This window comes from Malaclemys terrapin, chromosome 2, assembly GCF_027887155.1.
Source record: "Malaclemys terrapin pileata isolate rMalTer1 chromosome 2, rMalTer1.hap1, whole genome shotgun sequence".
NCBI classification, from domain to species: Eukaryota; Metazoa; Chordata; order Testudines; family Emydidae; genus Malaclemys; species Malaclemys terrapin.
In genome coordinates this window covers 56,034,718-56,058,582 of record NC_071506.1, presented here as the reverse complement: position 1 = coordinate 56,058,582, position 23,865 = coordinate 56,034,718, and the positions used below count along the sequence as shown (strand labels likewise).

Genomic DNA, 23,865 nt, shown 5'->3' with positions numbered 1-23,865 from the left:
GTTGCAGGAGAATTAATGAGTCCAAAGGGCATTACCAAATACTGAAAGTGGCCATTTTTGTTCTAAAGGCTGTCTTCCACTTGTGCCTGGCCCTGATTCAAACTAGATAATACGCTCCTTTAAGGTCCAGTTTAATAAACATCCTTTACTGACTGTACTCAGTCCAGGAGATTGGGAATTAATGGTAAGGGATACTGCATATAGTTATTTGGTTAAGTGCCCTGCAATCTACATAGAGCCTTAGAGAGCCATCTTCCTTCTTCACAAAATGTATCAGGATGCCTGCATGGGAAGTGGAGGAGCCGATAAAACCTTTAGTTTGGTTTTCCTGGAGGTACTCCCTTCATACTTCTAGCTCTGGTGTAGATATAGTTTATATATGCCCAAATGGAACCAGGCTGAAGGATCCAGAGTGGAACCCTTTGGCTTAGTTTCTTCAGCAGAGGTCCACAAACTGTGGGGCACACCCTAGGGGAGGCATGGATAATGTTTGGGGGGGTGCGGTGGGGCCTGGCCCAGCCCCCACGGGGGGTGGGGAGGAAGTGCCACCCAACCCCTCTCTGGCCCTGCCCCCAGCCCCTGCCCCCGACCGCGTCTTTCTCTTCCACTCCCGGCCCCACCCCAGGGCCGCAGCTCCATTCCTGGCCCCTGCTGCGGCCCCAGCCTCGGCCCCCTTGCCTCTGTCCACACCCTGCCCCCGAGCTGCAGCCCACTCCCGGGGGGAGGGGAGCAGACAGGGGCAGGGGTGGGGGCGTGACCGTGAAAAGTTTGGTGAGCACTGTTCTAGGGTCTCAAGTTCTTGAACAAGAATATAATGCTCCCTACACAATGCTCCCTAAGTTAAGTTTGTTTAATGTTTGTACAGTGATTTTGAAGAGCTAAAGTAGTACAGAAGTGCTAAATATTATGACTGGGCAACCATGTAAAGACCTGTGTCACTTCTAGCTGTTACCTTTTTCTTACAGAAAGCTTAAAACAAAGAAATGCAAACTGTAGGGGCTGGTGCACACAGAACTCGTGCTTAAAAAACCTCATGTCAGAGCTGCTGATCACACATTCTAGAATATTTAGTTCTGCCATGAGTGCACAGGACCGGACTAGATGATCTCTTGAGGTTCCTTCCAGAATCACTGGAGATTAACTATACAAACTGCGTATCATCCCACAAATAATATTTGGGTTCAATGTGAAAACAGTAATTTATTGTCCTCAGCTAGTGCAACACTGGGAGGCAGCTTTCAGAGCAAGACAGCCTAAAATACAGTGCCGCCCAATGTAATTTTCCCACTACTATTTCCTCTACTCCAGTGGATTTTACACCTGAGTGGTTTTCTTTTACATAATAAAAGCTGGCTGCTTCCCAGACTGCAGTCAGAGTGAGATAGGGTATGTGGTGTAGAATCCATAGCTTGGGGGAAACACCTGCAGGGTTTGGCTTTGCACTGTGCCCTGTGGAGAGATGAGGGTAGAAGCACAAGGTTGGAAGAGGTGAGCAGGATGGGGAATGTTGCAGTGTTCATCCTCATACAGATGAGCACTCCACTATTTAGGAGGAAGGAGGCCTAAGAGAAGGACAGTGTAGCATCCCTCTTGCTACCTCTTACTCAGAAGTATCTGTTTGAAGAATTGAGTGTAGTGAGAGTAGAATAAACTTGTTAATTTTACATAAATAAATAATATGTAAATATGTATGTAGAGAAATGTCTGATGACTTCATAATTTTTTTTGCAATGTGTAATTCATACTTAGGCCTTTCCCTCCCATTAGCCTTAGGCCCCTCATAACCTTAATCCGCCCCTGGTTGTAATGGGTCTCCCCAAGGTGGCTGTAATTGAAATGTAGCTAGCACATTATTACAGTTCTCCTCTTAATGTTCATAGCACTCGGCTTTCAGACTGTTGGCAAACAGTTGTGGCAAAAATGCACTAGGTTACTGGTTTGATACAAGTATGAAAACCATGAGTCCGATCCTGCGCGTCACAGAAGTTAGTGGGAGTTGAAGTCACACAGCACTTGGTAGGTTTAGCAAAGTTCTTCCCAAATAACCCTGCAGACACTGGGGCTGAGCCTGTACCATTGAGCGAAGAAGCCAACGGGACTCGGTTTGCCACTAGCTTGAATGGGATTAGAATGGGGTGGGCAAACTACGGCCCACAGGATTGCCCCCGTGGTGCTCTCAAAAGCAGCTGACACCAGGTCCCTGCGTCCCGGGCGGGGGGGGGGGGGGTGGCAGAGGACTCTGTGCATTGCCATTGCCTCCAGGCACCACCCCTCGCAACTCCCATTGGCCAGGAACAGGGAACTGTGGCCAATGGGAGCTTCGGGGGAGGTACCTGGAGGTGTGGCAAGGGCAGCGCGCAGAGCCCTGTGCTTCTCCTCCCCCAGGGGCCGGGCAGGGACGTGGTTCCAGCCGCTTCCCGGAACGGCGTGGCGTGGGGCCAGAGCAGGCATGCAGGTAGCCTGCCCTGCCCTGGTATGCGCCGCTGCCACCCTGGAACTGCTTTAGGTAGCAGCACGAGGCTGGAGCCCAACTCCCTCTCCTAAGCCCCCTTCCTGCACCTTGCATCCCTTCTGCACCCCAACCCCCTGCCCTGAGCCCCCTGCTGCACCCCGCACCTCTCCTGCACCCCAACACCCTGCCCTGAGCCCCCACCGCACCCTGCACCCTTCCTACACCCCAACCTGTGGCTGGATAACCATACTCAGAGAGTAGTTATTAATGGTTCCCAATCCTGCTGGAAAGGTATAACAAGTGGGGTTCCGCAGGGGTCTGTTTTGGGACCGGCTGTGTTCAATATCTTCATCAACGACTTAGATATTGGCATAGAAAGTACGTTTATTAAGTTTGCAGATGATACCAAACTGGGAGGGATTGCAACTGCTTTGGAGGATGGGGTCATAATTCAAAATGATCTGGACAAATTGGAGAAATGGTCTGAGGTAAACAGGATGAAGTTTAATAAAGACAAATGCAAAGTGCTCCACTTAGGAAGGAACAATCAGTTTCACACATATAGAATGGGAAGAGACTGTCTAGGAACGAGTATGGCAGAAAGGGATCTAGGGGTCAGAGTGGACCACAAGCTAAATATGAGTTATCAATGTGATGCTGTTGCAAAAAAAGCAAACATGATTCTGGGATGCATTAACAGGTGTGTTCTGAGCAAGACACGAGAAGTCATTCTTCCACTCTACTCTGCTCTGGTTAGGCCTCAACTGGAGTATTGTGTCCAGTTCTGGGCACCGCATTTCAAGAAAGATGTGGAGAGGGTCCAGAGAAGAGCAACAAGAATGATAAAAGGTCTAGAGAACATGACCTATGAAGGAAGGCTGAAAGAATTGGGTTTGTTTAGTTTGGAAAAGCGAAGACTAAGAGGGGACATGATAGCAGTTTTCAGGTATCTAAAAGGGTGTCATAAGGAGGAGGGAGAAAACTTGTTCATCTTAGCCTCCAAGGCTGGAACAAGAAGCAATGGGCTTAAACTGCAGCAAGGGAGGTCTAGGCTGGACATTAGGAAAAAGTTCCTAACTGTCAGGGTGGTTAAACACTGGAATAAATTGCCTAGGGAGGTTGTGGAATCTCCATCTCTGGAGATATTTAAGAGTAGGTTAGATAAATGTCTATCAGGGATGATCTAGACTCTAGACAGTATTTGGTCCTGCCATGAGGGCAGGGGACTGGACTCAATGACCTCTCGCGGTCTCTTCCAGTCCTAGAATCTATGAACCCCCTGCCCTGAGCCCCGTCACAGTCCGCACCCCTCCTGCACCCCAACCCCCTTCCCTGAGCTCCCTCAAACAGCCCACACCCTTCGTCTGCCCCAATCCCTTGCCCTAAGCCCGATCCTGCACACCGCACCCCCTCCCACACCCCGCACTCCCTCCTGCACCCCAACCCCCTGCATACAATTTCCCCATCCAGATGTGGCCCTCGGCCCAAAAAGTTTGCCCACCCCTGGATTAGGATGTCTGGGAGACGCCATTGCCTCATTACAGGGGGAACCAACGCTACAGGGCTGCAGGAGGTCTGGGTTTCTCAGCCTGAAGTCGCTCAGCTCCCGAGGAGAGTTACTATTGGAGGGGAAGAGGCAGCTGGCCCAATCCCCTGCAGCGAGGGAGGCAGCTGCGCCTTGGCTCCTCCCCTTCCTGCTGCGGTGCGGGGGATCCGCTGAGCAAGGCCGGGACCTGGTGTAAGCGATGCTGCTCCTGGCTGCGGGCGGCGACCGGGCGCTGGCGTTCTGGCTGCGGAGCGCTAGGCGGTGTGCAGCTGCCGCGCTTCCTCGTCCTCCGGGGATCCGCGCACCAGCGGCGCGCAGCCCCCGATGGGCGGCTGTGAACGACTCTCCGAGCGCGTCTAGTTGCGGGGTCCCGACGCTGCCGCGGGCCCGAGGTCCAGGATCAGTTGGAGCCCTTCCCGGGGCTGAAGGGAGACTAGAACAGGTGCAGGAGCGTGGGACGCTTTCCTTGTAGCTGGGCTGCGGGCAGTGGAAACCTCCGCTCAAATAGCAGAGAGAGAAGCAGGGGTCTTGGTTGAGGAGGCCGACCCAGGGTCATCCCCGTCCCCAATTTACTGGACTAATTTCCCTGTACCTGAACAGCAAAAATAAATGCAAAATCTCCCCAATTTGAATCCATTTTAAATCCTCACTGTTAATGGTTCGTTTAACAAAGTGTTTGCTGGTGGATAAGGTTAAAGAGGCAGAGTAGAGAATTGAAAAAGTGTCCAAGGTAATGTGTGTCCAGTTGCTGCTGTCTGTCTACCTAGGTGCTTGCCAATACTTGCGCCTAGGTAGATAGACCGCAGTATAGCCAACCTCAAGTGTTTGGAACTCAGGAATCAGCCCTACCCTGAATCATACAAGATTAGCTTAAAAATAACGAGTTTTTAAAAAAACTGAATCTGGGTGTTTTTTTTTTTTTTTTTTTTACTTTTCTGAGTTCACATTCTTTGCAACCACGAGGGCTAGAAAATTTCTTTTAAATGAAAGATGAGGTTCTTGTGTAATGGCAGGACTCTAGGAGCTGGGGATTCAAGTAAACCATGAAATTTTATCACAACTCTCACAGCATTTGAAGAGCTGGCAATGCTGAGGATTGAGAGATAGGTGGCCAGAGACTTGCAATGAACTTGGAATGTGTGGCCTTCTGCCTCTATACAGAGCACGGCTGAAGTGTCTAGGGCTGAAGGGTTTTATGGCTGCATATCCCATTTCCAATACCCTGAATCATTAAATCCTCTGTTTCCTAACATTTATAAATTAATTAAATTTACTGATATCTATTAAACTACTTATTGAGTTTAGTTGTAATATAATTTAATTTTTAGTCTCTGTCCTAGGTATAAATTCAACATCTAGGTCAGAAGAAATCTGAAATGTATGTAGACGATGCGAATGCTTTATTTTCCATGTGCTGCTTTCATCCTGTAGATCATATTTTCTCACGTGGCACCTGTTCGCTGCTTCAGCACCTCCTCCTTTCATGGACAACCAGAAGATGGAAGACTAGTTTACACTGGGAATCTGGCAAAGACAGTGTTGGGTATGTGATTGGAATTGAAATTTGATTTGATTTAGCTATACTTAAACATATCTTTATAACATACTATGCTCAGGAGTGCCGCCAGCTTTTTTGCCACCCTACGCAGCGAAAGGTCCCGCCCCCGAAATGCCGCCCCCGACAGAGGCGACAGAAGGTCTCGCCCCTGAAATACCGCCGCCCCCAAATGTTAGCGCCCTAGGCGACCGCCTAGGTCGCCTAATAGATTGCGCCGGCCCTGAGTATGCTGTTGGGAATGGATCCCTCTGATTTCTTCAGATATGCACTAAGGACCACCTTGTGGTCCCCTATACAGTCGTATAACCAACCCCAAAGGTTCAAATTAGAGTCAGATTCTAAAAAATCACAAGATATGTTAAAAAATGAGCCATACTCTAAAAAACCATGAGATTGGCCCCAAAAATCACAAGATATTTTGAAAAAAGATTATAGATGGACACAATATCTTCAGATTTTCTAACCCCCCTGCTCATCCCCAATGTGTGTATTTGACAGTTAGTGCTGCCAAATTTATTGAGATTGATTTTATTGATTTTTTTTTTTTTTTTTGCCTCCACTGAAGGAGCTCTGACCCCTCATCTTCCTATCCATCAGCTCTCCCATCAATTCTCCCAGTACCCACCTCAGTTCTGCATACACCCCTACTTCAACTCTGCTCTCCTGCAGCTCCTTGGGTTCTTCACTCCCCCCTTCCAGGAGTGGGGGTGAGGCTGCAGTGGGGTCCCTCGTCCTCCTTCTCAAGGCTGGTGTTGCAGGGATGGAGAGGATGGGAGGAACAGGAGCAGAGAGCAGACAGACTCATTTTTCACAGCAGGGGAGGAGGGAGCAGGGCTGCCCTGAGCTATTGTGCTCTTTCTGATTTCCTGTCCCATCCTATGAGAATAGTGTCAGCTCCTGAGAGAAAAGGTGAGAACTGTGTCTGCTTTTTGTGGCAGTCCTGATTGGCTGCTCTTTCCCAAGAGATGGGCAAGTAGGGAAGGCAGGCAGCCAATCAGAAGGGCTGGAGCTTCTCACATCATGGTGAGGCTAGGTCTAGCCCCGGCAAAACCCCTGTGACTTGTGAAGAAATCTTGAGATTTGGCAACACTGACACTGTCATTTAATCAGGATTTTTGACTTGGAGCCAGAGGTGGTTTAAGATTTATTGGGGTCCTGGGCACAAAGAATATTTGAGCCCCCCACACCCTGGGGCCTGGGGCACAAGAACTGGGGAGTCCATGCCCACCTGGTTTTTAACGTGGGCATAGTCAGGCGACACATAGCTCTGGCTAGTGGGGGGGGGGCACAAATGAAAGGTTCTGGGAGTCATGTGCACCCCCATTTCCCAGGACCCCTTTGGCACAGATGCCCAAGAGTGAGGAGGCAGCGTTCCCCGTGGCAGCAGCACTCTCAGTGTGTCCGTGCAGCTCAGGCAAGAAGCAGCATTGTGGCTGGCTCACCTTGGTGGATGGTCTGAAAAGCAGGCAGCAGCACTGGTACTCCAGCAGCAGGGAAAGCAAAGCAGCCCCATGTGCTGGGGGAGGAGCTCAGCTGGCAGCCAGGAACCCTGCTGCTTCCTCACTCTTCCAGGGAGAGTGCCACTGCCAGGCGGAGTGCTGCCTCCTCGCTGCTAGGCATCCCTGCCAGAGGTGTCCTGAAAAATCCAGGGGGGCATGTGATCCCCTCATGCCCCACGCATCACCTATGTAGATTCAGAATGGCGGCAGCAGGGGCTGGGCTTTGTGGCAGGGCAGCTGATAAGTGCAGCGTCTGCTAGGGGCACCAGCCTCTTCCCAGTGGGCCTTAGCCCCCCCCCCACCATGGGGCCCTGGCCTGTGTTCCTCCTTTCCCCCCTGAGTTCTCTAAGAGCTGCCCAGGGAGCCTGGGCTGCTGTGGGGAACCCTGGACCTTCCACTTGCTCTTGGCAGTGCACTCCAGGGAGTTGGGACATGGGCCGGGGGCTGCTCTCGGGTACTCCGGGGCCCTGCCCAGGGTAGGTGGAGGATCTGGGGCTCCCTGCAGCAGCCCAGGCTCCCCGGGTGGCTCTTACCTTGACCTGGTTCTGGATTTCGGCCTGGCCAGGGGGCGGGGCTCTGGGGGGAAGAGGCGGAGCAGGGGCAGGACCACAGTTCTGGTGCTAGTAGCCCTCCCCCCTTCTATCCAGGGTTCCAGCATTCCTGGGCCCCCCGAATTGGCTGGGAGTGCTGGGCCTGGGCCCTGTGGGCCCAAGCATTAATCGACTACTGCTTGAAGCACAGCGAAGTTCACCATGGGCTGGAATAGGTCCTACTTCATCTATGTTCCTCTACACCCACCCATCCACTCCAGATTTGCTGCATGCTGCTATAGAGCATTGCAACAGCACCAGGGGTGTGGAGTTATTCTGTAGAGCACAACTTGAGCTCTACCACTCTTTGGGACCTGGGCAAGGCAAGGGACAGGATTTGGCCCTGGATTAATTGGATAACACAAACTATTATGCTAACTAGCTTTCACTACAGGTATATTGGTGCTGTGAATTGAATGCAATATTTTTAGATATACTATGCAGTGATTTTTAAAATCACCTTCTCAGTTGTGTTATGAGCAACTGTGCAGCCAAACAAGCTTGCACTGAGCTGGTGGCTGAAGTCCCATTAGAGATCTGCATTGGAATGGGGACTCTGCCAATAAAGCAACACAGGATGGGTAAGTCAGTTGTGGTATATTTTTGTCTATTGTGCTATTACTGTATTGTTACTTTTAAGGATGAAATGAGAACAGTCAGAAAATCTCAGAAAATTGCAGAGCCCACATGTATCTGCAGCCTTCCATATATGCCTCTAACACCATTTGGGTAACTGTACAAAGGCTGATTTACCTTTACTAGTGAGATAGAGTCTCCATTCCATCTCTGACTGTTGGTGCTGACATCACTAGCTTGGTACATGCTGCGTATGTGAGTAGAGTGGGATGTCCATCATGAACATGAAGCAGCTACTGTGCCCACTCGCAAAAGTCTGGGGAGAAGCTTAGAAGATAAGATAATGAAATATAATATCAGTACTGAAACTCCTGCTATTGACAGCTCTTTGGCTAGTCACCTTCCCTAGGGCTTATTTTAAGACTTCATGCAAGGGGAAACTACCAGATGGCCTTGACATGCGTCCCAAAGATTGAGAGGTGGTGGGATAATGATTGTCTTGATGATGATTTCAATAACAAATGTGATCAGTTTGCATTTTTTTTAATTGTCAGCCCTGCAGAGTTTTAATCTGAAAATGCTCCTTTTCTACTCATATGTCCTTACCAGTCATAAAGATTCTGCAGACCATGGGCTGAATCAGCTCCCATTAAAAGAATCCCTTTTAAGTGAATGGGAGTTGGACCAGGCCCCAGATGCTGCCTTAGTTAGCTTGTGCAACTGCTTTGCATTCACAAGGTTTTAACAGGTGTAAGTGATTGGAACTTGTAAAGAGTGCTTTTGAGGAAGTGTGGGTGAGAATCTTCCTCTCTCATTTGTGTTGGCTTTGAAGGGTTAATAGGAGTAGGAGGTAGTACAATTTTATCACTAAAATATGCAGACATGATTCTAAATATACACAGAATGGTGAGAAGGTGCTGTTTTTACTTTTCAGAATAGAACTGCACTTTAAAGCATTTCATTTTGGATAAAAACTAAGGGCTTGTCTACACTACCGCTTAAGTCGCTGTAACTAACTCCCCTGTCAACATAGCGCATCTTCACCAGATGCAGTACATCAGCACAGCTGTACCGATGTAGCTCTGATGGTGCCCGGATGTCCAGTTTTTGACCGGAACACCTGGTCAAAAAGGGATCCTGGTGACTCGGGTCAGCACCACTGACTGGGCTGTTGACTGTCTGGTTGGCGGTACTGCGCCACGGGGCTGGCAGGTTCCCTGCTAGCCTCCACACAACATGGCTCCTGGGAAGCAGCCAGCATGTCCCCCCTCCAGCTCCTACACGTAGGGGCAGCCAGGGGGTTCCACCTGCTGCCCCCACCCCAAGTGCTGCCCCCGCAGCTCCCATTGGCCGGGAACATTTACCAGTTGGAGCTGGCGGTGGGAGGCGGCGCCTGCAGACGGGGCAGCACACAGAGCTGCCTGGCTGCACCTTTGCATAGAAGCCAGAGTGGGGACATGCTGATGCTTCCGAGAGCTGCTTGACGTAAGCGCCACCTGGAGCCTGCACCCCTGAGTCCTCCCCCCCCCGCACCCCAACCCTGATCCCCTTACCACCCTCTGAACTCCTCAGTCCAGTCCGGAGCACCCTCCTGCACCCGAAACCCCTCCTCCACAGCCTCACCCCAGAGTCTGCATCCCCAGCCAGAGCCCTCACCCCCGCCCTGTACCCTAACCCCCTACCCCAGCCCAGAGCCCCCTCCCGTACTCCGAACCCCTCATCCTGGAGCCCTCTCCTGCACTGCAAATCCCTCATCAGAGCCCCCAGCCCGGAGCCCCCTCTCGCACCCTGAACCTCTAATTTCTGGCCCCACCCCGGAACCCACACCCCCATCCCAGAGCCCATACCTCCTCCCACACCCCAATCCCCTGCCTTAGCCTGGAGCCCCTTTCATACTCCAAACCACTCGGCTCCACCTCCCCAGCTCGGAGCCCCCTCCTGCACTCCAAACCCCTCATCCCTGGCCCCACCCCAGAGCCCTCATCCCCTCCCACACCCCAGCCCTCTGAGCCAGCCCGGTGAAAATGAGCGAGTGAGTGAGGGTGGGGAGAACGAGCGACCAGAGGGGGGGTGTGTGGAGTGAGCGGGGGCGGGGCCTCGGAGAAGGGGTGGGGCAGAAGGGTGGCAAGGATGTTCGGTTTTGTGCAAGCAGAAAGTTGGCAATCCTATGTAGCACAGTAGTGAAGACAAGCCCTAAGTTCAGTCCCCTGTGAACAAAGTACATTTATTCCCTCCCAGCTAAACTTAATGAAACTATTACTCTTCTCTAGCAATATACAATATTTGATAGTTATAGCTGAGTTCATAATAGCTATACTTTTGCATAAGCAGTCACTACAGTACCGGGATTTAACTTCTTACTTTGTGAAACACTTGATAACTAGAATATTAAAAAGAACAGGAGTACTTGTTGCACCTTAGAGACTAACAAATTTATTAGAGCATAAGCTTTCGTGGGCTAGAGCCCACTTCTTCGGATGCATATCTATGGGGTGCAGGAGGGGGTGAGGGCTCTGCATCCGAAGAAGTGGGCTGTAGATATGCATCATGGAGGTGAATGCCTGGCTGCGAAGATGGTGTCCCCAGGAGGGCTTTGGCTTCCTAGACCACGGAATGCTATTTGAGGAAGGACTGCTAGGCAGAGATGGCGTTCACCTTTCGAGGAGGGGAAAGACCCTATTTGGACACAGATTGGCTAACCTAGTGAGGAGGGCTTTAAACTAGGTTCGATGGGGACAGGTGAGCAAAGCCCACAGGTAAGTGGGGAACATGGAGACCTGGGAGATGGGTCGGAAATGAGAGGGAGTGTGGGCTATATTGGCAGAGAGAAAGGAGAGTCAGGACAAAACTGGGAGGAAAGATCAAACCAGTATCTTAGATGCTTATATACAAATGCGAGAAGTATGGGTAATAAGCAGGAAGAACTGGAAGTGCTAATAAATAAATACAACTATGACATTGTTGGCATCACTGAAACTTGGTGGGATAATACACATGATTGGAATGTTGGTGTGGATGGGTACAGCTTGCTCAGGAAGGATAGGGGAAAAAGGGAGGAGGTGTTGCCTTATATATTAAAAATGTGCACACTTGGACTGAGGTAGAGATGGACATAGGAGACGGAAGTGTTGAGAGTCTCTGGGTTAGGCTAAAAGGGGTAAAAAACAAGGGAGATGTCATGCTAGGAGTCTACTACAGGCCACCTAACCAGGTGGAAGAGGTGGATGAGGCTTTTTTTAAGTAACTAACAAAATCATCCAAAGCCCAAGATTTGGTGGTGATGGGGGACTTCAACTATCCGGATATATGTTGGGAAAATAACACAGCGGGGCACAGACTATCCAACAAATTCTTGGACTGCATTGCAGACAACTTTTTATTTCAGAAGGTTGAAAAAGCTACTGCGGAGAAGCTGTTCTAGACTTGATTTTAACAAATAGGGAGGAACTCGTTGAGAATTTGAAAGTAGAAGGCAGCCTGGGTGAAAGTGATCATGAAATCATAGACTTTGCAATTCTAAGGAAGGGTAGAAGGGAGAACAGCAAAATAGAGACAATGGATTTCAGGAAGGCAGATTTTGGTAAGCTCAGAGAGCTGATAGGTAAGGTCCCATGGGAATCAAGACTGAGCGGAAAAACAACTGAAGAGAGTTGGCATTTTTTCAAAGGGACACTATTAAGGGCCCAAAAGCAAGCTATTCTGCTGGTTAGGAAAGATAGAAAATGTGGCAAAAGACCACCTTGGCTTAACCACGAGATTTTGCATGATCTAAAAAATAAAAAGGAGTCATATAAAAAATGGAAACTAGGACAGATTACAAAGGATGAATATAGGCAAACAACACAGGAATGCAGGGGCAAGATTAGAAAGGCAAAGGCACAAAATGAGCTCAAACTAGCTACGGGAATAAAGGGAAACAAGAAGACTTTTTATCAATATATTAGAAGCAAGAGGAAGACCAAAGACAAGGTAGGCCCACTGCTTAGTGAAGAGGGAGAAACAGTAACAGGAAACTTGGAAATGGCAGAGATGCTTAATGACTTCTTTGTTTCGGTCTTCACCGAGAAGTCTGAAGGAATGCCTAACATAGTGAATGCTAATGGGAAGGGGGTAGGTTTAGCAGATAAAATAAATAAATAAATAAAAATCACTTAAAAAAGTTAGATGCCTGCAAGTCACCAGGGCCTGATGAAATGCATCCTAGAATACTCAAGGAGCTAATAGAGGCGGTATCTGAGCCTCTAGCTATTATCTTTGGAAAATCATGGGAAACGGGAGAGATTCCAGAAGACTGGAAAAGGGCAAATATAGTGCCCATCTATAAAAAGGGAAATAAAAACAACCCAGGAAACTACAGACCAGTTAGTTTAACTTCTGTGCCAGGGAAGATAATGGAGCAAGTAAATAAGGAAATCATCTGCAAACACTTGGAAGGTGGTAAGATGATAGGGAACAGCCAGCATGGATTTGTGAAGAACAAATCATGTCAAACCAATCTGATAGCTTTCTTTGATAGGATAACAAGCCTTGTGGATAAGGGTGAAGCTGTGGATGTGGTATACCTGGACTTTAGTAAGGCATTTGATACGGTCTCGCATGATATTCTTATCGATAAACTAGGCAAATACAATTTAGATGGGGCTACTATAAGGTGGGTGCATAACTGGCTGGATAACCATACTCAGAGAGTTGTTATTAATGGTTCCCAATCCTGCTGGAAAGGCGTAACGAGTGGGGTACCGCAGGGGTCTGTTTTGGGACCGGCTCTGTTCAATATCTTCATCAACGACTTAGATATTGGCATAGAAAGTACGTTTGCGGATGACACCAAACTGGGAGGGATTGCAACTGCTTTGGAGGACCGGGTCATAATTCAAAATGATCTGGACAAATTGGAGAAATGGTCTGAGGTAAACAGGATGAAGTTTAACAAAGACAAATGCAAAGTGCTCCACTTAGGAAGAAAAAATCAGTTTCACACATACAGAATGGAAAGAGACTGTCTAGGAAGGAGTACAGCAGAAAGATATCTAGGAGTTATAGTGGGCCACAAGCTAAATATGAGTCAACAGTGTGATGCTATTGCAAAAAAAGCAAACATGATTCTGGGATGTATTAACAGGTGTGTTGTGAGCAAGACACGAGAAGTCATTCTTCCGCTCTACTCTGCTCTGGTTAGGCCTCAGCTGGAGTATTGTGTCCAGTTCTGAGCACCGCATTTCAAAAAAGATGTGGAGAAATTGGAAAGGGTCCAGAGAAGAGCAACAAGAATGATTAAAGGTCTTGAGAACATGACCTATGAAGGAAGGCTGAAAGAATTGGGTTTGTTTAGTTTGGAAAAGAGAAGACTGAGCGGGGACATGATAGCAGTTTTCAGGTATCTAAAAGGATGTCATAAGGAGGAGGGAGAAAACTTGTTCACCTTAGCCTCTAAGGAGAGAAGAAGAAGCAATGGGTTTAAACTGCAGCAAGGGAGGTCTAGGTTGGACATTAGGAAAAAGTTCCTAACTGTCAGGGTGGTTAAACACTGGAATAAATTGCCTAGGGAGGTTGTGGAATCTCCATCTCTGGAGATATTTAAGAGTAGGTTAGATAAATTTCTATCAGGGATGGTCTAGACAGTATTTGGTCCTGCCATGAGGGCAGGGGACTGGACTCGATGACCTCTCGAGGTCCCTTCCAGTCCTAGAATCTATGAATCTATAATAAATTTGTTAATCTCTAAGGTGCCACAAGTATTCCTGTTCTTTTTGCAGATACAGACTAACACGGCTGCTACTCTGAAACCTAGAATATTAAAGGTGTTTCATAAGACCTACCTTTTAGTTTATTAACCATAGAGAAGGAGAAGGGCTGAGCGCTTTAATTTCCACATGATGACTTCAGAAGTTCCACGATAAGAGAGGATTAACTGGATCATCATTGAATTTATCAAAGTAAAGCAGTGGGTATATAAGAACAGTGTGTATAAATGACTATAGGGATAACTGATCATAAACATTAACCTATGATTTTCATCTCTTATACAGGTGTGAAGTTTTTCTCTTACTCTACGAGCATGTTTAGCTTTTGCATGATGCCCTACATCTTCAAAAATGGCATTGGAGTTGAAAGTGTGTTTTTACAAACTGCCTTTTACGGCATTGTAGGATTCTTTACATTTATAACACCAGTTACCCTGCATCTGCTTACAAAGGGCTATGTGGTTCGACTGTATCATAATGCTGAGACGGACACATACACGGCTATTACATATAATGCTATTTTGGCAGAAAAAAGAACTGTGTTCCATCAGAGGGATGTCAAGGTTCCAGACATCAGCAAGATGTTTACAACATTTTATGCCAAAACTAAATCAATGCTTGTTAATCCAATGCTTTTCACATATCCACAGGACTATAACCATCTCATGGGCTATGACAAACCTTTTTATTTTGACTTGGAGGAACAAAAAGAATCCAGTGAAAGCAAATAGAATTAGACGATAACGTGAAGGTGACTGTCTTTTTTTTGTATTTGTCCAGTGTATCATTTCTAAAACCACACACAATTCTATAACACGTTCGTAAGTGTCAGATAATTTAGAGTTTCTTTATCATATTTCAGAATGTATAGAAACTTGAAGCTTTTTTAATTTCAAACAATCTGAAGTGTCTTCCCAGAATTAAAATTAAAGTAGATGCTTATTTGGTCTCAGTTTGATTTCTGTTGTTACAGTCATGAAGAGAAGGAATATGGATTTGATCTTAGTTTTATGCTGCAAGATCCCCGATATAGTATTATAAAGGAACCATTCCTTAAAAAAGGCAACATTGACTAATCAAGTACACGAATAAGAATTTTGAAGCCCCAAAAAGGGTCTGTATCTAAAAAGTGAAAGGGCCAGATTTTTTGGCTTGTCTTGTTCAGATGGTATAAAGCAGGGGTGGGCAAACTATGGCCCGCGGGCCACAGCCAGACCACCAGCTGATTTAATCCGTCCCTCAAGCTCCCACTGGGGAGCAGGGTCGGGGGCCGCTGCACGTGCTGCGGCTCTGCACAGCTCCCAGAAACAGCGGTATGTCCCCCCTCTCGCTCCTATGCGTAGGGGCAGCCAGGGGGCTCCGTGCGCTGCCCCTGCCTCAAGTGCCACCCCCGCAGCTCCCAGTGGTCAGGAACTGCAGCCAATGGGAGCTGCAGGGCGGCGCCTGCGGACGGGGCAGCACACAGAACTGCCAGGCGGTGTGTAGGACCCAGAGGGGGGACATGCCACTGCTTCCGGGAGCTACTTGAGGTAAGTGCCGACCAGAGCCTGTACACCTGAGCTCCTCCTGTGCCCCAGACCCCTGCCCCAGCTTTGATCTCCCTCCTGCCATCTGAACCCCTTGATCCCAGCATGGAGCACCCTTCTGCACCCCAAACCTCTCATCCCCAGCCCACCCCAGAGCCTGCACCCCCAGCCCCCAGTGCCCCAATCCCCATCCCGGAGCCTGCTCCCACACGCCGAACCCCTCGATCCAGCCTGGAGCACCCTCCTGCACCCCAAGCCCCTCATCTCCAGCCCACACCTCCAGCCAGAGCCCTCACCACCCCCAACCCACTGCCCCAGCCCGGAGGCCCCTCTCATACCCTGAACTCATTTCTGACCCCACTCCAAAGCCCATATCCCCAGCCAGAGCCCTCACCCCCTCCTGCACCCCAATTTTGTGAGCATTCATGGCCTGCCATACAATTTCCGTACCCAGATGTGGCCCTTGGGTAGGCAAACTTTTTTGGCCCATGGTATAAATGGAGTAAAGACTGTCCATAAGTCCTCAGGTTGGAATATTCCCAGCATGAAGGAGTCCCCAGGAAGCAGATAGCTACTGTTTCTGGGACTACAGCTCCTTCCATGCTGCCCTCTCTGGAAGGAATAGAAGGAGTATCTGGAGCACAACGCACTCTGGCTGTCCCTAGCTGCTGGATGGTCCCTTGGAGATTGTGCAAGTTAGCTGGAGCAACTCCCAAGTTACTCTAACCTGTAATAAGGCTGATGTGGAGAAACTGAGCCCATAGCAATGCCTGAATAGCCCCTCTGCTGTGCTCAATAAAAACAGCTCAGCAGAGAATCTGGTCCACTGAGATAATGCAGCATGTATATTTGACAACAGAATGTAGTTAAATGCGGTCCCATTCCATGCTAATGAAAGCTCTGAAGCAAAAGAAATCTCCTGTGGAGTACTCCATGGTCTTTTGGACCCTATTTTCTTTGGAATGATTATGAAGCGGGTTAGGCCTCTGAATCTCTCTGTCAAAATGGATTGCTTAGATCAGTTTTACTCTACAGAAATTGGATTTCAGTGTTTCTTTTTTAGAAAAAAGGAAGGTTTGGAGATGTAAGCTGATCGGTTTTTGTTGGTGGATAAATATTCAATTCCACCTAAAAAATTAAGATGTAATGAAAGGCTTAAAATACTTTGAGGTTTAAAAAATCAATTGAATTGACAAATAATGTAAAAGAAATTCAGATTAATCCTTTTATACCAGCAATACACTTTATATTAGGGCAGCGGTTCTCAAACTGTGGGTCGGGACCTGCTTTGAATCGCGTCGCCTGGGCTGGCTTAGATTTACTGGGGCCAGGGGCTGAAGCCTAGGGCCCACTGCCCAGGGCTGAAGCCAAAGCCCGAGGGCTTCAGCCCTGGGCTGCAGGGCTCAGGTTGCAGGCCCCCTGCCTGAGGCTGAAACCTTTGAGCTTTCGGATTTGGCCCCTGTGCCCAGATTAGTGGGGCTCGGGCTTTGTCCCCCTCCCCCCCCGGGCAGTGGGGCTTGAGCAGACTAAGGCTTCAGTCCCCTCTCCTGGGGTCGTGAAGTAATTTTTGTTGTCAGAAGGGGGTTACGGTGCAATGGAGTTTGAGATCCCCTGTATAAGGGGAATCTCTTGGTGCTAACATACTAAATAAGTTACCTTTATGAAGAAAAAATAATTAAGATATTATTTCTTTTTAGGTTTCTCCTAAGTTCCAATTTGTCAAAAAGGCTTTTTGATTACAGTCTTTCTTATTTTAATGTCTCACTAAAGAGAGACAAAGTATCTATATTTTATATACTTTTATTCTATGTATTGATCTAACTCTGGACACAGTTGTTGAATCATTTAAAAGCAAACCAAGCTCTAGAAGGGTTTTGTGGAAGCTTTCTTGTTTCAGAATGGTTATACATCTTAAAGACCTGTTCCAACTCTCAGTGAAGAGACTCTTCAGGTAAGCAGTAAAATGCAAGAGGCAGTGCATCCGTAAATGATGGTGAAAAAGATGAGACCAAAGACGAATGATTTAGACCACCTGAAACGTATAATAATTGCTCTGAAATCCACTGTTTCAAGTGTTAGTGTTGAGTGAAATAGAATTTTATACATAACTAAAAGAAATCTATACGCTCTTGCATTTGCTTGGTCTTACAAAGGAGCTCCTAGTTCCAGGCGCTTTAGTGTCTGCTATCATGGAAACTTACTTTAAAAAGATATCTGCTATGTTCAGTCTCCTGCTCTCCTTTTTTGATACCTGTTTATACAGGTTGAAGTTGGCTTGAGCTCTTTTAAAGGAGGGAGAAATGGGAATTTACAAAGGAAGGAAAAGAACATAGGAATGAAAGGAAGGGACTTGTATTTAAACACTTTAAATCATAGCAAAATTGTCAATTTTCCTTCCTCACTTCTGCAACAAAATTTTCACTGCCATTTTAAGATTTTTGACAATTCCGAATTTTACTGATTAAACTTAAAATAGCCATATTGAGCTATCAAATCCCATGACCAGCTCCAATTTTTAAAATGAGGGGGAAAAGTGAAACTCTGTTTTATCTATCTAGTTGCATCATAGCTGTGACACATATAAATATAGGCTAGTTGTCATGCTCTTTACTTAGTATATATATATAAACTCATCTATACTAACAAAAGTCCCAATACCAGCAAGTGAAAAATGACGTCTCATGAATATGGTGTAAGCAGAGGTTGATATATCATAGTTATGACACTAATGATTGATGGCAGTGGTAATCTTGCAGTTTATTTGTTGAATTAAGACATTAATATCACATACAAAATATGTCTTTGCCTTTCAGCATTATATAAGATCACATTTACTAGAGAAACAGTTAAAATATCTTAGATGGTTTTATACTGAGAATTTGCAGAATAGTTATACAGGCGAGTCTCATCTTACGCAGGGGTTCCGTTCCGCGGTTAGCGCGTAAAGCGAAAACCGCGTATAGTCAAAATTACATTGAGTTGAATGGTGGGCGGAATCGCCCGCGCTACAAGTACAGTATTAAAATTGTTCTTTTTTTTTTTGCCGACCGCATAAAGCTGAAATCACGCATGTTAAATGCGCATAAGATGCGACAGAGCTGTAAACAAGTTATGGAGCAAATTGTGAATTCAGAAATATCTCAGCCAATTATAGTTGACTTTAATTTCTTGGCAGATTGTAATCCTTTGCACAATTACAGGGCTAACTACACCTTTGATCCCCCTCTCTGGTTTTAGAGTGCACCCCTTCAGGTGCTAGGCCCTGCCACCTGCATTTCTATCTGGGTGGCATCTTGAGATTCTCCTACTCTTAGACTGGATTCCCAGGTTACAGCACCTTGTGTACCAGCTGTGATTATTCAGCAGAACTGACTGGTTTCAGCACCTACATGTCTTTCCCTTTGGAGCTGTGACCAGTGGGAAATAGTGATCCAAAAACAAAGTATTGTTTAATCTTAACAGTAGGAACAAAACCCAGTAAAAGGCATTTTAACACAATGAAAGTTCTACATGCATATCTATCTAACCTATAATCATAGGTAGGACTGTCTTAACCTAGACTCCTCAACTTCTGGAATCTAAGTTCACGTCTACTCACTCCCCTTCATGGAGTATGTATCTTCATAACCCCAGCCAAAATCCTTTGTTCTCTCTTGTGTTTCCTGAGCCTGGTCAAATTGGTTCTGTCAGCTCCACAGGTTATTGGAAGCATGTTTCCATTTGGAAGGCTCTGTGTTGTCTCTTGTCCCTTGAAATGTTTTCCAGGAACCAACCCCTACTTCTTGGGTGAATTTCCTGACAAAACTTGCTTGTGAATTAGCTTGATACATACAAACAGTAAGTAGTCAATAACCCAGTATAACTATCCCAATAACCAGGTTACACACAGGATTAATAAATTATTACAGATCAGCCCATGTTCTTTAAAATCTTAAGTACTGTACTGTAAATTGTCATCTCATTTAAGAACTTTTTATAGGTATGATAAAAAATAAAGCCCTAACAACATCCATAAATTATGAATTATATTTTCCCCACTAGCTGCCAACATGATTTCTGTTATATTTGTTACATACATAGAGCTTGTGTACATCATGCAAAGACCAAAAAGTCTCTAAGTTATGCCTAGAGAATGTTCTTGGAGAATTTTGCAGCAAATAGTGGTTTGCAAGCACAATCCGTTGAAATGTGTGCCTGAATTGGCTCAAATTGTGGCTAATTATTCCATAAATGTTAAACTCTGTATTTTCCCCTCATCATTGAGGGAGCTCGTTTCCCTGCTTGCCACCCCTTTGTGTACGCCCTGATCTTAAACATCATCAATCCAGAGTAACTCTAGTGATCTTCATATAGTTTTGAAAATATTTTAGAACAAGCTGTTGTTTCTTACTTGAAATTTGTAATCTCCTTTAGAAATTCATATACTTCACTAACAATCAATTAGTTGGTAGTATCTCATATTTTTATTGAAGTCCCCACTTTTCCTACCAAATGTTGTGGGCATCTAATGGATTCTATCACTCTCTTACCACTTTGGGGTCACCATGAAAGTTGTTTTCCAACCCTCTTGGATTCCAGGTATCATGCCTTCTGAAACACAACCTCTGAATATCAAGCTTTTAATCTTGCTGTGCTTGTTCTCCATATATAAAATGGGTAAAATACGCCTCTATATTAAACATACGTTGTGAGAGATTCATACTTGTATTAATACATTAATTCTTGTGAGGCACTCAGATACTTTGGTGGTGGGGGTCAGATAAAATTATCAAAGTTGCTTTTTTGTATGTAATCTTTTATTGATTTCTTATGTGCAGAAGAAATCAATTAAATGAAAAGAATAATTAAATATATATATTTACACTATAGAAATCACTGCTGCTTAGTGATAAGTACAATTTATGATCTATCAAGGGCATGCAGAAATATTTAAGAATCAGGAAGGTTAATTGTGATGAAATAGTAATATCATTAATACAAGGTTCCAGGATAAATATATTTGGAAGAAATTTGTACATATAGTTTCAGTCAGACAATAGTTGTCCCCTCTTAAAGATGGTGATAAGCTTTGATACCCATATAAATAGCTGAGAACTGAATTAGTCCTGATTTTGTTGAGTGAGTGTTGATCCAGTCTAGTCTTCAGAATTGAGGTAATCGGCATAAGTGAAATATGTTGCATAAAATTTTTGTCTTGTCCTTGTAGATAGAAAGATAGAGAGAACTATAATACTCAAGGTACTTGAAAATTTTGGACTACTTGTTTCAAACTAGTCTTAAATCTGGAATGTAGGCTATGATTTTCAAAATTCTAGCATAAAGTTAGGCTCCTAAATTATATGTAAGCTCCTAAATAAGTGATCTGATTTTCAAAAATACTAAGCACCCAACAACTTCTACTGAACTCGATGAGAGCTGTTGGATGCTCAGACCACTGGAAAATCAAGCCACTTATTTAGAAGCCCAGAATAGATTTAGAAGCCTAAAGTTAGGATTATATTTTTAAAAATCTTGACCTTAAGCTCTTTACTAAGTCTGGCCGAAATAAAAAAGTGCAAAAATTAATGAGATTATAGAAATATTATAGACATCTGTTTAGCAAATAGTCATTAGAATGCAGTTGGATAAGACAGTGAAAGAATCACCTAGCTTCTCAGGTCTCAGAGCCATCCCTCTCTTGAAGACAATAGACATTGGCCTCACATGACTGAGTGTGCCCCATCCGTGGTGACTTGGGTATTGTCAAGTGGGCTTATTAATGCTCATCTGCATCATATTCCAAATCTCATTTGTAGTACCAACAATGTGCTTATCATTAAGGAAGACATGAAATAAGGAAAATCTCTGCCCCAAAGAAATTCTAGTATATTGTAAGAGAGAGAAGGCCCAACACAGTGAGAAACACAGAAGAGGGAATAATGTAGAGCTGAGGGGTTTTATTTTGATTTATTTTTTAAATGTTGGTTAACTTCTTGTGGGCACTGCATCAGGGGCCCCATGTTTGATGGTCGAGGAGGTCTTTCCTATAAAAATAGCTAGGTCAGTCTCATGCCTCTTACTGATTATACCAGGGGTCAGCAACCTTTCAGAAGCGGTGTGCCGAGTCTTCATTTATTCACTCTAATTTAAGATTTTGCGTGCCAGTGATACATTTTAATATTTTTAGAAGGTCTCTTTCTATGTCTATAATATATAACTAAACTATTGTTGTATGTAAAGTAAATAAGGTTTTTAAAATGTTTAAGAAGCTTCATTTTAAATTAAATTAAAATGCAGAGCTCCCGGACCAGTGGCCAGGACCCGGGCAGTGTGAGTGCCACTGAAAATCAACTCGCGTGCCGCCTTCAGCACCCGTGCCATAGGTTGCCTACCCCTGGATTATACCACGCATGACGTCCTTCTCCTACCCACTCTAATTCCCAGTTATTCAGGCCTGGTACTCTTTTGCCGAGTTAGATGACATGGTCATCTTCTGCATCATGTCAGCTAGTCATGGCCAAGTCTTGTCTCAGCTAGGTTTGACATTGTCATCTAATTAGATTCCTCGCAATTTTATTACAAATACTAAGATTTCCTAGTGATGGTAAGCTGTGTGTGAAATATGTTCTTGGAAAATCTTTGGCTAATGTATCTCAATAAGAAAGTGAACTTTTTAAAATCAGTTGAATAAAGATTCTCTAAATTTCTTATATTACACAGCAAAGCTCTCCTCAGCCATGGTAATTATGCTTTGAGACGCTACTTCTGATAAATCAACTACACTTCCTTTTACGTAATTGTGGTAATCATCTATTTAGATTTTTTCCAACTTCTCTATTTGGTGTAAAATATTTTCTCTTTCATTATTCGTTTGTGGCTTAAAACCACATTGCTAATACAATCCAAAATGTGATCACCTTGGAAAAATGTAACAGTAGATTCAGAATTTCCCCTTCTTCCCATAACTTTATTACAAAGATAGCTAGCATAAATTCAGTAAAATATCAAATTAAGTGTACAGAGAATTTGAGGAAATGTAACAAAAAAAACCCAACCCCCCCCCCCAATAATCATGTGGCTCGTGATGACTAAGTCTAACTTTGTTCCTCTTTCCTGAAAACAAAGTGTTCAAGTAAAATATTCACCCAGATAGTACCCCCTTTATTTTTGAAAGGCTTGAAGATATACAAGCATGTTTCAGCTTGTTTTTTTCATTCTGTTTACTTCTGGATTCACTGAATCACAAGGAAAAAAAGTGCTTTGCAGCTCCTCAGATGTAGAAATATCGTATTCCTTTTGCGGTAAGTAAAGGATTATTTTATTTTCAGTGGTGTTTGCACAAGAATGGATATCTCTCAGCAAACACTTGTCTTCTTTTCTCTTGTATTTGCTTCTTTGAGGAGTCCAGAAAGATAAAGAAATGACTCACTAGAAATTTAAGAATAATTTTGCTCTTTTTTGGTAGCTTGGATGGTATATATTTTTTTGGTATTCTGCAATTTCTGTATGATAACAATTACACTGTGCATCCATAGATATTACCAGTCCATGTTGGGGAAGGTATGGGATGGGAGAGAGGTTAGCTTCTGATCAGGACAGGCATGTGTGTTGGTGACTTTGGGAAACTTAAAAGATAAATTTAAATGTGCTTCTCTAGTGCTGTGATTAATCAAGTTAGACAAGAAATGCAACAAAGCTTGTCATAGAACTTGAAGTTTAGCTGTATGGAAAATAGGAACACTTCATGTGAGTTTCTATTGGCCCTGGAAACGGGTGAAGCTGTGGGACAGCTAACTCAGTACAAGTTGTGTGTGTGTGTGGGGGGGAGCATAGTTTTCCACTTCGCTCTCAATTGTTTCTCCTCTTTTGCCCCTACTCCTTTGCTGTGGTACATAGGCTCTAATTTAGGCCATGATCTGGCACTGAGTCACCCAAAAGGAACCCCACTGATGTCAACAGAACTCTGTGTGGGCAGAAGAGTCTGCCCACATGGTGCTTGATGTAGGATCAGGGCCTTAGACTGTACATTCCGTAGGGCAGGTGTCATGTCTTGTACAGTTCCATACGCATCACTCATGCTGTATTATTAGTAAGAATGAGCTATAACCTAAGACAGAGAGAGAATATTTGCTGTTACAACTGCTTTGCATTTATTTTCTTTTTGTTAAAATGTTAAATGCCTATGCATGAGCTTTAGGCTCCCTGACAATACAATTTACAATATCTTAGGAATATCAGCCACCTGCAGAGTACAGTAAGAACAATTAGCATAGCAACCAGTAAATACCACAGTACATTGTACCCCAACCTATTCCATATCCTTAGCACTCCCCAGATAATCCATCAGATTACAGTAACTCCTCGCTTAACGTTCCTGAAAAATGCGACTTTAAGC

The 23,865-nt window shown here is 45.2% G+C and overlaps 1 protein-coding gene across 3 annotated transcripts in view; it reads left to right on the top strand.

Annotated features, from left to right (window-relative positions):
- Positions 1–4,146: 4,146 nt before the first annotated feature.
- Positions 4,147–23,865, top strand: part of TMEM70 (transmembrane protein 70) — a 29,255-nt gene continuing 9,536 nt past the window's right edge. Inside the window, exons 1-3 of one of the 3 annotated variants that reach the window (XM_054019863.1) lie at positions 4,153–4,440; positions 5,430–5,541; positions 14,251–14,907. In XM_054019863.1, the coding sequence (XP_053875838.1) occupies positions 4,198–4,440; positions 5,430–5,541; positions 14,251–14,696 (801 nt within the window). In that variant the 5' untranslated portion in view covers positions 4,153–4,197 and the 3' untranslated portion in view covers positions 14,697–14,907. Of the gene's footprint in view, positions 4,441–5,429; positions 5,542–14,250; positions 14,908–20,841; positions 22,772–23,865 lie in introns of those variants that run through there. The other 2 variants (XM_054019864.1, XM_054019865.1) reach the window with 2 other exon arrangements.